This window comes from Phacochoerus africanus, chromosome 2 (assembly GCF_016906955.1).
Source record: "Phacochoerus africanus isolate WHEZ1 chromosome 2, ROS_Pafr_v1, whole genome shotgun sequence".
Taxonomy (NCBI): Eukaryota; Metazoa; Chordata; class Mammalia; order Artiodactyla; family Suidae; genus Phacochoerus; species Phacochoerus africanus.
The window spans coordinates 248,214,907-248,228,057 of record NC_062545.1 but is presented as its reverse complement, the minus strand read 5'-3'; the positions used below and the strand labels follow the sequence as shown (position 1 = coordinate 248,228,057).

The 13,151-nt window shown below is 44.8% G+C and overlaps 1 protein-coding gene across 7 annotated transcripts in view; it reads left to right on the top strand.

Annotated features, from left to right (window-relative positions):
- ABCA1 (ATP binding cassette subfamily A member 1) overlaps positions 1–13,151 on the top strand; it is a 132,385-nt gene that overhangs the window by 30,803 nt on the left and 88,431 nt on the right. For all 7 annotated transcript variants that reach the window (XM_047768083.1, XM_047768084.1, XM_047768079.1 and 4 more), the window contains 3 exons: positions 2,552–2,645; positions 6,710–6,851; positions 8,227–8,345. In XM_047768083.1, the coding sequence (XP_047624039.1) occupies positions 2,552–2,645; positions 6,710–6,851; positions 8,227–8,345 (355 nt within the window). The remainder of the gene's footprint in view (positions 1–2,551; positions 2,646–6,709; positions 6,852–8,226; positions 8,346–13,151) is intronic.

Sequence of the window (13,151 nt, the reverse complement as noted above, 5' to 3'; positions counted from 1 at the left end):
ATATTAATGGAGAACCATTGTTAGCCTAATATACTAGGGATTATCTCTAGGGAGGAGGATGAAGGGTGATTTATATTTACCTTTTCCTACTTTTCTGTATTTTTTTAATTTAAAATTTTCTACAATAAGAATACACGGGCTTGGGATTAAAAAAAATCATTTTAAAGGAAAGGAGGGGAAGTTCCCGTCATGGCGCAGTGGAATCGAATCCGACTAGGAACCATGAGGTTGTGTGTTTGATCCCTGGCCTCACTCAGTGGGTTAAGGATCCGGCATTGCCATGAGCTGTGGTGTAGGTTGCAGATGCAGCTCAGATCTGGCGTTGCTGTGGCTCTGGTATAGGCTGGCAACAGCAGCTTCAATTAGACCCCAGCCTGGGAACCTCCATATGTTGCTGGTGTGGCCCTAAAAGGACAAAAAAACAAACAAAAAAAAATAAAATAAAAATTCACCTAGAACCCTAAAGTTCTAGCTCCACAAAGTTAGAACCACAACAAAGTCCAAAAAAAAAAGAAAGAAAAGAAAAGAAAGAAAGAAAGAAAAAGAAAAGAAGGGATTTCACACCTTTGTTCTCTTGGCTTTATGGCTCTGAAGCCAGCGGTTATTACTCTCAACCACAAGACCCTGTGACTCTTCTGGGTAATTAGAACGACAGAGTCCAGAATCAGAAGGAATGAAAGAAGTGAAACTCTAGGCCATGGAACTGCTTGTCCGGACACCCCAGGATCAGTTAAATTATGTCTTGTGATTTCCATCCTGTCCCTGTGCTTATTGACCGCCTGGTAGCGCACCAAGGCAGGTTTTTCCTTTTGAGAAACCGCATTGCTTTCCCAGTGGATCACACTTATGTACGTGTTTAATGATCTCCTAACCTGTTGGAGAAGATGGTGACCAGGTCTTGATGGATGCGGAAGGACTTTGCACTCTTCCCGGATCTTTCCAGCCCTGGGTGCACCCAGGTCACTATGGAACTGCATCTGAATTTCCATTGTCCTTTGGAGCCCTCTTCTCTGCCCCACCAGGGACAAATTTATGTGTTCCTTTAGAGCTGAGGCAAGCACTGGATTAAGTCTTCTTTGTAGCCCCAGCTGTAGTGCGGTGTTGGGTATGTTATGGCCATTTATTGAAAGTAGGGGACCAGGGCAACCTGATGTTTTAAAAAATTGAAGTATAGTTGATTTACAATGTACCAATTTCTCCTGTATAGCCAAGTGACTCGGTCATACATATATACATTCTATATATATATAATTTTCCATCAAGGTCTATCCTAGGGGATTGGATACAGCTCCCTATGCTATAGAGTAGGGCCTTATTATCTATCCATTCTAAATGTGATAGTTTGCATATGCTAACCCCAGACTCCCAGTCCATCCCATCCCTTCTCTCCTTCCTCTTGGCAATCGTGTCTGTTCTCCATGTCTGTGGTTCTGTTTCTGTTTTGTAGATTGGTTCATTTGTGCAATATTTTAGATTCCACATGTAAGTGATATCATATGGGATTTGTCCTCTTTCTGACTTCCCTCAGTATGATAATCTCTAGTTGCATCCATGTTGCTGCAGATGGCATTATTTCATTCTTTTTATGACTGAGTACTATTCCTTTGTATATGCGTACCACATCTGCTTCATCCTTACATTTGTGATGAACATTTAGGTTGTTTCCATATCTTGGCTTTTGTGAATAGTGCTGCAGTGAACATAGGGGTGCCTATATCTTTTCAAATTATAGTTTTGTCTGGATATATGCCGAGGAGTAGGATTGCTGGATTGTATGGTAGTTATATATTTAGTTTTCTGAGGAACCTGCATACAGTTTTCCATAGTGGTTGCACCAATTTACATTCTCGCCAACAGTGTAGGACAATTTCCTTTTCTCTACACCCTCTCCAGCATTTATTTTTTTGTAGATTTACTAATGATGGCCATTCTGAGCAGTGTGAGGTGGTACCGCATTGTACTTTTGACTTGCATTTCTCTAATAATTAGTGATGTTGAGTATCTTTTCATGTACCTACTGGCCATCTGTATGTCTTCTTTGGACAAATGTCTATTTCGGTCTTCTGCCACATTCTGATTGGGTTGTTTGTTTTACTTTTGTTGAGTTTACGAGTTGTTTGTATATTTTGGAGATTAAGCATCATTTGCAGCTACTTTTTCCCATTCTGTAGGTTCTTTTTGTTTTGTCTATGGTTTCCTTTGATGTGCAGAAGGTTATAAGTTTGATTTGGTCCCATATTGTTTATTTTTATTTTTATTTCTATTGCCTTGGGTGTGTCTGATTGAGTCTTGAAGAATGTGTGGAAGTGATCCAGAGGGACTAGGATGGGAAGTATCTTCCTTTCTTAGGGAAAACACAGAAGTGTGGAATAGTAGGTTAGAAAGTGAGAACTGCGGACAATTCAATATTATTAATGCTTTGGAAGTGGTGGGAGAGGTTGATCAATTGTTTAATTAACGTTTTTGTTGATTTCCCAAAGCCCAATAGCATTAGGCATCCATGTTTCTTTGTTTGTTTAATTCACAGTGCTCTGTCTTATTTCCCACTCAGTGTCAGCTGTTGCTGGAAGTGGCCTGGCCTCTATTTATCTTCCTGATCCTGATCTCTGTGCGGCTGAGCTACCCACCCTATGAACAACATGAATGTGAGTATCTGAGCATCCTGCCTGAGCCTCACCACTGACCATTGACATCCAGGCAATGGGCACTGGCTAAATGTGACCTTTCCCAAGATACTATCTTTCTGAAACACCACAAAAGGTTCGGAACAGGAAAGCTAGGCTTTCAATTGTTTGATAAGGCGTTAACTCAGGAAACCATTTTCAGTCCTAGTGGATGGTGATAAAAGTAGTTACAATAATAGCCAATATATGTTTCATACATTTAGATCATGAAAGAGGAGATTAAAAAAGCCCCCTAAGGCAGTACCTTATCACCACTATCACCTGGTCCCGGCCAGACTTTTTTATGTGCATAATGTCTTTTAACAGTTGCAAATCACGGAAGTATAATTTGAAGCAGCGTTTGTGTAGAACATCTCAGATTGACTAATACTTCATTTGATTCTCACAACAACTGTGTAGATTGGACTTTATCATTGTTGTCACTTGCTTTAATTTCTTGATACGTAAATTGGGGATCAGAGAAGTGCAGGTACTTGTCTGAGGTCACATAGCTAATAAATGACAGCAATGAAATAGAGCTCAAGTCATCTGACTCCCAGTCATATATTTTGATGATGGCCTTTTCAGTGAGAGTAGAAAATAGCAGAGTAGCAGTAATGACTAAGAACACAAGCTCTAGATGTGAGGTTACCTGGGTTTGAATCCTTGCTTCAACACAGGAATGTCACCTTGGGCAAGTGACTTTGCTTCTCTGTAGTTGAGTTTCCTCATCTCCATAAAAGGGGAATAGTAATACCTACCCCATATGTTGCTATGTTGTCAAGTCACAGTCTTTCTCACCTGGTATGGCTTGCTGGATGGATTGACACTGCAGAAATGTTCCAGTCTAAAGGATCAGTGTTTATGGGGGAGGCTTAGCTGGGACCTCTGTTCCAGGGCTCCAGTGACTTTTCCTGTCATCAACCAGCCCCACTGACAAGCAGGATACAATTCTTCAGGAAAGAGACGGTGTCACCTTTGAATCGTGTTCTTGGTCTGGTCCCATGTCTCTCTGGGCACATGGTAGCAGTTATTTACCTGCTAATTTGCTAATATACATTATACATGTTCTAGTTTGTTTGTTTGATTGATTTATTTATTTTCACTTTTTAGGGCTACACCTGTGGCATATGGAAGTTCCCAGATTAGGGGTTGAATCAGAGCTATAGCTGCCAGTCTACACTACAGCCACGGCAACACGGGATCTGAGCCAGGTCTGCAACCCACACCACAGCTTATGGCAACTCCGGGTCCCCAACCCACTAAGTGAGGCCAGGGATTGAACCCACATCCTCATGGATACTAGTAAGATTCATTTCCACTGCACCACAGCAGGAACTCCCATATTCTAGTTTAAAAAAAAACCCGCAGCAAGCAACAGGATCCTGCTGTATAGCACTGGGACCTGTGTCTGGTCACTTGCGATGGAGCATGATAATGTGAGAAAAAAGAATGTGTACATGTAAAAAACAACAACAACAACAACAAAACCCCGTGAAACCTCAAAACATTCTACCAGATGTGATTTCCTGATTTCACCCAAAAGGAAAAGTGCATACATTGAAATATACACTCAGTTTGTATATTTCAGCTGGGCTTGGGACATAATTCTGCTTTCTTGTTGGGAACCCCAAAGATTGTTGAGCAAATGCATATTTGATTTTATATAAGCATTAGCCTAGGCTCTACCGAAGTACACATTTTAGGGAAAACACAGCTTTTTCATTTGCTAGACTAGTCTATCTCTGGGATTATCACAAGCAAACAAGATGGTGTAGTGGAAATAGCACAAACTTTGGTATCAGACAAATTGGGGCTGTTTGGATCCTGGCTATGTCACTTGCTGAGGTTGTGATCTTGGGCAAGTTGTTGAATTACGACCCAGATCTCTCTGAATCTGGACGATCAATTCTCAGCAACGTTGTGAAATTCCTGTGCCTATAGAAGGCAGATAAAACTTCTGCCCTCCATCTATGTACTTCTTGCTGTCTTACCTCCTGTGTTCACCACCTTCTAGGGACCTAGGTGGAGGGGAGAGGGCTATGGTGATGCTTGCAGAGGTGTCTTTCCTCTAGAAACAAAGGATAGGTATATGATTCTTCTCCATAAGTCTTTTCCAGTTTGACCCAGACCCAAACAAAAGTTCCTTATTACTTCCCTGGATGGTGACAGTCCATTGAGCTATTTGATTGTCATCCTATGCACCTGATGCCAAGTCCTCATCCTGCCTTTCTTTGCAAGTCAGATGGGGAACAACATACAGGGAAGGGTCTTTGCTTCGCTCACCAAGGTATAGCCTGAAGCATCTTGTTGGTGTGCTGGACCAGCACCACCCTGTCTTTGATGTTTCCTGGAGGTTAAAGGGGAAACTCCCTTGGTTCTGCAAGTATTTAGTTGGGTTACATAAACCTCCCCTGAATGAGGAGCAGCTGACTTGGGCGAGGGACCTTGTTTGGTTTTCCTTGAACTGTTAACAGGGAGATAAGGGGATTAACTGAGTAAACTTTCAACAGGCCAGAGTCCTTGCAGAGGGTGGCCACAGTGACCAGATCTTGTTACATCCTTGCTTTGGATGTTGCCTCTCTGTTTGGAATATGGATAGAAGAAAAAGATGGAAGGACCTAGATAGTGAAATGCAAAGTGTAGCAAGTCCTGGCTATGGGTTAACTTCTGGGGAGCCGCTCTTAGCCCATTTGCATGAAAACAGTAAACTGAATAAAACAGGGCTGCCACCTTGGAGGGAGGTGGCAGCTATGAGATGGAAGGAGTGTTTTGGGGCACAAGGGCAGAGTAAGTGTGTTGTAGGCTCACCAGCATAGTGCCTCAGTCACCCTAACAAGCCCAGGCAGTGAGCCTTTCCCTGTCCAGGGACTCTGATACATGTTTTGCCTGTAAAAACTCACATAATACTCATGACAGCCCTGTGAAATAGATTGTATTTTCATCACCATTTTATAGATGAGGAAATTAAGGGGTAGGGGTTCAGTGACTTGGCCAAAGTCACTGATAATTGAGTTGCAGGGACTGGATGTGATCTGACACTAAAGACTGTGAAGCTGTACAACTCTTTACCACCAAGAGCCATGGTTCCTAATGGCTGTTAACTCTTGGGTTGCAGATAACCCTGAAAATGTAATGAGCCCTGGAGCCTCAGCCTTTCTGTCTGCAGGATCCACACATGCTTGGGGTCAGGTTAAGAGCCCCTGGTTCCCAGGCACATTTATCTTGGTTCCCGTAAGCAGCCCCATGGTTCCTATCCACAAACCAAACTGATGCCTCAGACCAGCTCCTATGTATCCAGTCTGGCTGTTGGTGAGAAGCTCCTCCATGATGAAGGGAAAGCAGAGTTGAGGGTGACCTGTTGGGTGGGGCTCTGTGTTCTGATGCTGGAGAAGCAGCAGCCACAACTAGTGGAGCTTTGCAGATGGCATCTGACCCCAAGTCAGCATGTTCATTAGGTGCCATTGAGCAGCTTGGGGCTGGCACAGAAGGTGAACAGAGGTCCAGAGGACAGTCCCAGAAGGGACTGAGAAGGGACTGAGAAGAGCCTGCAGGTAAAGGTGGCTTCTGCTCCCAGCCCCGCCCACTGACTCCCTGAATCCTTCTTTATCTTGCTGTGGTTTCCTCCTTCAAGTGTGAAGGAATTGGATTAGGTTGTTGCCTGCCCCCGCCCCCCCCCATCTTTGAAAGGTGGGGTGCGGGGTAGAAGATAAGTTGATGATGGCTGATCACATACTGCACGGCCCCCCAGGCACTTTCTGTACATGGTCTCATCTACCCCCCTCTCGTCACTTTCCCAAGGCTGGTGTCCCGAATCTCACTGTGCAGATGATGCCAAGTAGATTAAGAAGCACTATCTGATGGCACATTTGCAGCTGAGGATCAGATTAATCCCAGGTCTCTGGGACATGCGGAATGGGACGGACAGATTTGGGATGGAACAGTATCTGCGTGGAACCAAAAGTGATAAAGTTTCCTATCAAGTTCCAAATCCTTCAGAGAATTAATGTTTCTCCTTGTGTTTTCCTTCTCCTCAATTTCAACAGGCCACTTTCCAAACAAAGCCATGCCCTCTGCAGGAACACTTCCTTGGGTTCAGGGGATTATCTGCAATGCCAATAACCCCTGCTTCCGTTATCCGACTCCTGGTGAGGCTCCTGGGGTTGTTGGAAACTTTAACAAGTCCATGTAAGTACCAGATCAGGTTTTCTTTCCCAAACTTGTCAGTTCATACTTTTCCTTCCCTTCTCAACCTCTGGGGAATTTTGACTAATTTGGTTTGAGTGAAGCTGCTTTTGTGAAGGTTTGTGTGATAAAGTCAAAAGGATGAGAGCAGGGAGAATTTCCACCAGGAGAGAAGACTCTGTGACCTCACATTGGCACATTTTAGGAGTAATGTTATGTAGCTAAAAGTCCTGTGGTTGGGGGTCGTTCCTCTCCAAACTGGCAGGTCAGTAGAGAAGGGAGACAACAGCACATCAACTTTATCCTTTAATTAGCAAAGGCTCAGTGAGCAAATATTTATTGTGTATGGGAAATGGCAGGTCTAGGAGCTGGGGTACAAAGATGTACAGAGGGAGGGGCCTGCCCCCCGGAGGCCCAGCCAAAGCTGGGAGAGTTTGGCCCCTCTGCTCTCAGATCACCTGTCTCAGTCGTCTGCCCTTATTGTAGTGCATTGTCCTTCTGTCTGTAGAACTTTCCTATCCCTGGGGGTGAGCTCCCTGAGGGAGGGGTGCTGTTTTCTACCCTTTTGTATTCCTGGCTCCTGGCTCCAACTATGGATAAAAGTAGGACTGCATAAGTGTTTGCCAAATAAGCCACTTCAGATTCTCAGAATGCTCAGAACCCTGGTGTGGATCAGAGAGGCCTCACCTAAGGACTGCAAGGAGATGGAGCAGGACAGCTCTGAGGAAGCTACTTCCAGGCAGTCAGGGTCATGTGATTAATGTTCATGGATCTTAGGCTCTGTTGTTTTCATGAGCCCCATCTTCCATGCAAAAATAATTAAAATATCATTTTATAACCGCATTGGTATAAAAATGAGTATAATCCAGACTGGATTCATTGTCATATGCATTCATTCTGAATTTCTGAATTTCTTTTCTGATTTTAAAAGTAATTTAAAAAATTTTATGGACCTCCTAAGTGTATCCTGGGCCTTAGGCACTGTATCTGCTGTGTCTCATCGATAAGTTGGTCCTGGGGGCCTCTGTGTGTGTGTGTGTGTGTGTGTGTGAGGGAGAGAGAGAGAGAGAGAGAGAGACAGAGAGACAGAGAGACAGAGAGAGACAGAGAGAGACAGAGAGACATGGAGTTTCCTGGAGAGGAGGCGTGTTGGGCCTTGAAGGCTGGTAAGATTCAGTTGTGGAAGAGCATTTGGAGCAGGGTGGGTGGGAACTTAGGCCCTCAGTGGAGCTGAGTGAGAGGGGCAGCAGGAATGGGTCGGCACTGGCCCATGAAGGACCCTGCAGCCAGGCTGGGTCCTCCTGGCAGCTACTGTCTTCAAACTGGAGAGGCAGCTGGCCTAACCAGGGTTTTTCTATTTTTCTTGCACCCCCTGCAGTGTGTCTCGCCTGTTCTCAGATGCTCGGCGGCTTCTTTTGTATAGCCAGAGAGACACCAGCATGAAGGACATACGCAAAGTTCTGAGGACATTATACCAGATGGAGAGATCCAGATCAGGTAAGCAAAAGCCTTCTATGAATTGGTTCATAATTGGAAATTAACTGCACCAGGGAGAGTCAGCATCCCAGGTGGCTTGTTCTTTTGAGCTCTTCCCTGTGCGGTTGTCCTCCCCAGCAGCTGGGCTGTAAGGACTCTCTGCAGGGAGTATTTGAGAAGAAACTAGGGAGACAAAGAGTGTGCTGGCCTCCTTTGGGGACACAGAAGAAAAACCACTAGAGAGGAATGGTGCTGGCCTGGCGTTAGGACAGTTAGGGGTGCAGGTCACTGCCAGCCTCATTTTTTTGGAGTTGACCCTATGCAGGGAATGGGCAAGTTCATAGACAGGGGATGCTTTTGTGCATGTGTGAGCAATTAAAGTTGCAACTTGATATGGATAAATGAAAGTTAAGCAGTCATTTCTAAAAGGAAAATGCAATTCATCTTCTCTTTAGTTATTTGATTTAGTCTGATGGGCATTTGAACCCTGATCTTTAGAAAATGACGTCTTGGAGTTCCTGTCGTGACTAAGTGGTTAACGAATCCAACTAGGAACCATGAGGTTGCGGGTTCGGTCCCTGGCCTTACTCAGTGGGTTAAGGATTTGGCGTTGCTGTGACTGTGGTGTAGGCCAGCGGCTACAGCTCTGATTAGACCCCTAGCCTGGGAACCTCCATATGCTGCGGGTGCGGCCCCAGAAAAAGACCGAAAAAAAAAATCTTTATCTCTGATCTGGTGAGTGCCCAGGCAGTATATTGTGTGCCATCCAGGAAGTTGCTGAGAGCAGGCAGCTTGCTGGCCAAGGAGGCACTGGCTATAGAAATCACCCACAGAGCGACCTCCTAGGCAGTGGCCCGGGGGTGGAGGGCAATAGAAGCAGGCCCCCGGGTGCAGGCAATGACGGCATGCATGGTCTTTAAAGACTTTAAAAACAATAATGAAGCAGAGTAAGAGTCAGTCTGCTTTTTATCATCTCCATGCACTGGTGGTTCTAAACAGTGTCAGTGATAAACTGCTCCATCACGAGTCAGCTGTTGACACTGCTCCAGGAAAGTCCATTTTACTCAGTTCGATGTTTGGGAGGGATAGGGTGCACTGGCTTTTTCTGAGAGGCCTCCCAGTTTGTAATCCACTTGGCAAAAGAAGAAATGGTGTAAAGTGCTAGAGAGTTTAAACCAGACTTGGACTGGAGCTTTCTCTTAGGCAGCCGGACTGTACTTTCCCCGGGGAAGGAAAAGAAAGCAGTTGGGCAGCGTAGGACCTGACAAGAAAGGGAGGCCAAGCTGTGTGATGCGGGGGAGGTGTCATTTCGTATCAGAGGCAGGTGTGATGGGGCTCCTGGGTCAGCTCGAGGAGCTCCCAGGACCACTCCTGGCGGCATGGCCAGGCCATCTGGATGCTGTTTCCTTGCCCTGTAGGCACCTGTTCTGTACACTTGTCTGTCACAGCACAGGACACAGAGAGGTAGCAATCACAGATCAGGGCATCCACCCTTCCCTGATCTGCTTGGGGTTGGGGGCGCCCTGCCTGGTAGACCAGAGGCAGAGCCGGGTTATTTCTCACTGAAATGAGACCCAGAGGAAAGAGTGCTACAATGTATTCCTTTGTAGCTTGGTGACTTTGTGAATAAGTCCTTTAGGCCCATTCTGGCCACTATTCTCAGCTGGAAAATGGAGACCATAGGAGAACCTAGCTCATAGGACTGCTGTGGGGAGTTAGGATATGAAACGTTTAATTATTTAAAAACCCTGGCACATAGGAAGCTCTTAGTGAATATGAGCTGTGATTATTTTGGAGTAATGCCATCTTGTCCAAGACGTTTAACCTCTCAAAGCCTTAATTTCTTCAGCTATAAATAATAGGTAACTTGCAATGTGAAATGTAAACCCTAACACGGTGTCTAGAACATTGTAGATGTTCAGTAAATGGGAACTGATATTATTCCCGGGTGTCAGTGATGCATTTCTGCGCACCTGCCTACTCTTCTGCCTCTTCTCTGCTCTGCTGGAGAAACAGACGGGGCATGGGGGGAGAGGAGGGTTGCTTCAAATCTCACTGGGGCTTCCTTAGATATAGAGCAGCTAGACACAGGGTGAGTCAGGGTGGAGAAGAGAAGTCCAACCTGCAGTCAGAAATCTTGCTCTACATATTTCTGAAGAGAGAACTCTGATTTTGATTGTCTATCAATGCTTATCTCTCCGTTCACCCAGGACATTCCCTTATCTGCCCTGCAGCCGCTTTTCAACTTGCTTCCATCGTCCTTTGCCTGTACTGAGCATTGAACCTGGCATTAGTCCCAAGGGAAATGCACAGACATGCTGCTTCTTCCAAGGTGAAATCAGTAACTTTTGGCCAAAATTGAAATCTAGAGATTTCAGAGAGAGTCTGAAGCTGGGGAACGCCAACACAGACCCTGTTTATCTGCACTGACACCCCTGGGCTCAGCACTCTTGCACCGTCACTCTCAGGATGGGAAGAATCCTAGGGCCAGAGCCCTGCCCTCCTCAGCCTTCTCTACCTGCCCAAGGTGGTGGTGACCTGCCTCTCACACAGCAGCACATTTTGGGTATTGGCAGCTCTAATGATCAGAAAATATTCACCGATCTGCTGTACCTTTTGGAGAAAGAGGCTGATCTATTTCCCTTGAAATGTTTAAAGACAGCTCTTGTGTTGTTTCTTTCTACCCCACTCCCCTCTTCTTGAAGTCTTTCATTTTTCTAGGCTAAATGTCCTCTATTCCTTTTTTGGAGTGTTCTCCTTTCCCCCTACAATCTTGGCCCCACCTCTTTCTGGATGGTTGTGTTTTAATGTGTCTGTGTCCTTCTTGAAGTTTATCAGAAATTACAACAGTCTTCCAGCCCAGAGTAGAAAGGGACTTTTGCCTCCGTTGCTCTGAGCACCATATTTCTGTTAATGCAATCTGAGATTGCATGAGGCTTTTTGGCATCCACGTCACACTGTTGACTCATATTCCATGTGCAGTCAACCCAAACTGCAGAGCCTTTTAAATACACAGTATTGTAAGTTACTTGTTCTCCATTTCTGAATTGTGCTTTTGGCTTTTTGAACCTAAAGGGAGAGTATCTTTTTTTTTGTTTGTTTGTTTTGTATTTTAGATTCCCTGTGTCATCTCATCTTAACCCAAACCATTTTAGAGTTCACTTTTTCCATGTGTTTTATTTGCTGCTGCTTGTTGTTGCCTGTTGTGTAGGAATTTGATAAATAGCTCTCTTTGTTCTCATCCGAGTCATTGATGACCGTGGGTCAAGGCTTGAGATTTGGATCAGACCGCCAGAGTCTAACAACCCCTTAGGATTGTGCCATTCAGACTCTTTCAGATCTATCAACCCATGTTGTCATCTGGGCTGGCCCACCTGGCCCCTGCTTCTGTGATCTGATTAGAGGACTAAGTTTGTTCTTTCCTTCCACTTGCACCTGCTAAATCCATTGAACTGTCTACAGATGACTTGTGGAGAGAGGAGACTGTGTTCAAATACTCTCTTCTAGTCCTGTGCTTTGCTAGGCTAGGGCATTGTTTTATTTCTACTTATTAGACAAGACCTTAGAGGCTATTTTAGTTCATTAATAGATAAATGGGTTGATTGATTCAAACATTCAGCCAGTATTTATTGAACACCTAATATGTCCCAACTACTTTTCTAGGTACTAAGACACAGAGGTGTACAAAACAAAGATGGCCTTCTAGTCTAGAAAAGACTCTAATCCAGTGGGGGAGATTTTCCCAAGTTTGCACAGCCCCTGGAGGGATATTCTGGGGATAGAACACGGCTCAACCTCTGCTGCCTGTGCAGTGCTCTTTCCGCAGTGCTGTCTTGTGCTGTTCTGTTAATCTCCCAGCTGGGAAGACCTCCAGTTTTAAGAGTTAAGTCATAGATAAGTCTGCTATCCTTGAAACCATCCTAAAAAGAAATTCACATAAGAAGATTTACAGGGGGGAAGTTCCCATTGTGGCTCAGTGGTTAACGAATCTGACTAGAAACCTTGAGGTTGTGGGTTTGATCCCTGGCCTCGCTCAATGGGTTAAGGATCCATCGTTGCTGTGAGCTGTGGTGTAGGTTGCAGACACAGCTCGGATCCCGCGTCGCTGTGGCTGTGGCGTAGGCTGGCAGCTACAGCTCCGATTAGACCTCTAGCCTGGGAACCTCCATATGCCTCAGGAGCAGCCCCAGGAAAGGCAAAAAGACAAAAAAAAAAAAAGAGGATTTACAGGGGGGCCTTACCCAGTATTCTCATCACTGGAGCTTTTTAGATGTTTTATTGTCTTGAACTTACAACTGCCCAGGTTGAGTAGGGGCTAAATTAATGTTTGGGAGTCGACTTGAGGAGCATTCATTCTTAAGTCCCTGTCATGACTACAGTCCAATGGAAATGTAAAAGTTGCACAAATTCTCAAAAACTCTAGAAAAAAATGACAGGTCTAGCCTCTGTCTCTGTGAGATGGAGGCTGGCCAGAAAGAGTGTTTCTCTGCATCTTGGGTGGTATCTGAGATGATTTTGAGCAGTATGTAGATGACAACTTCTAATGTTAGCCCGTATCAAATTGCAATTTCATGGGTATTATTGCTTAGGAGGATGCTAAATAGGAAAAAATTGCTTAAAGTCAATTTAAAGAAGACATCATTTTATGTGAATATGGTGAAACTTGTAAGAGTAGTTTATAAATGATGGAAGATTGGAAAATGCTCCTGAAAGAGAAAGACATTGGGGCTTTGTATTAAGATTTGTTTCGGGCAGGAGTGGCGTCGCACAGATGGTGAAATAGGTCTTTGTTGGCTTTGCTTCCCCTCACAAGAAGATGCATTTGGG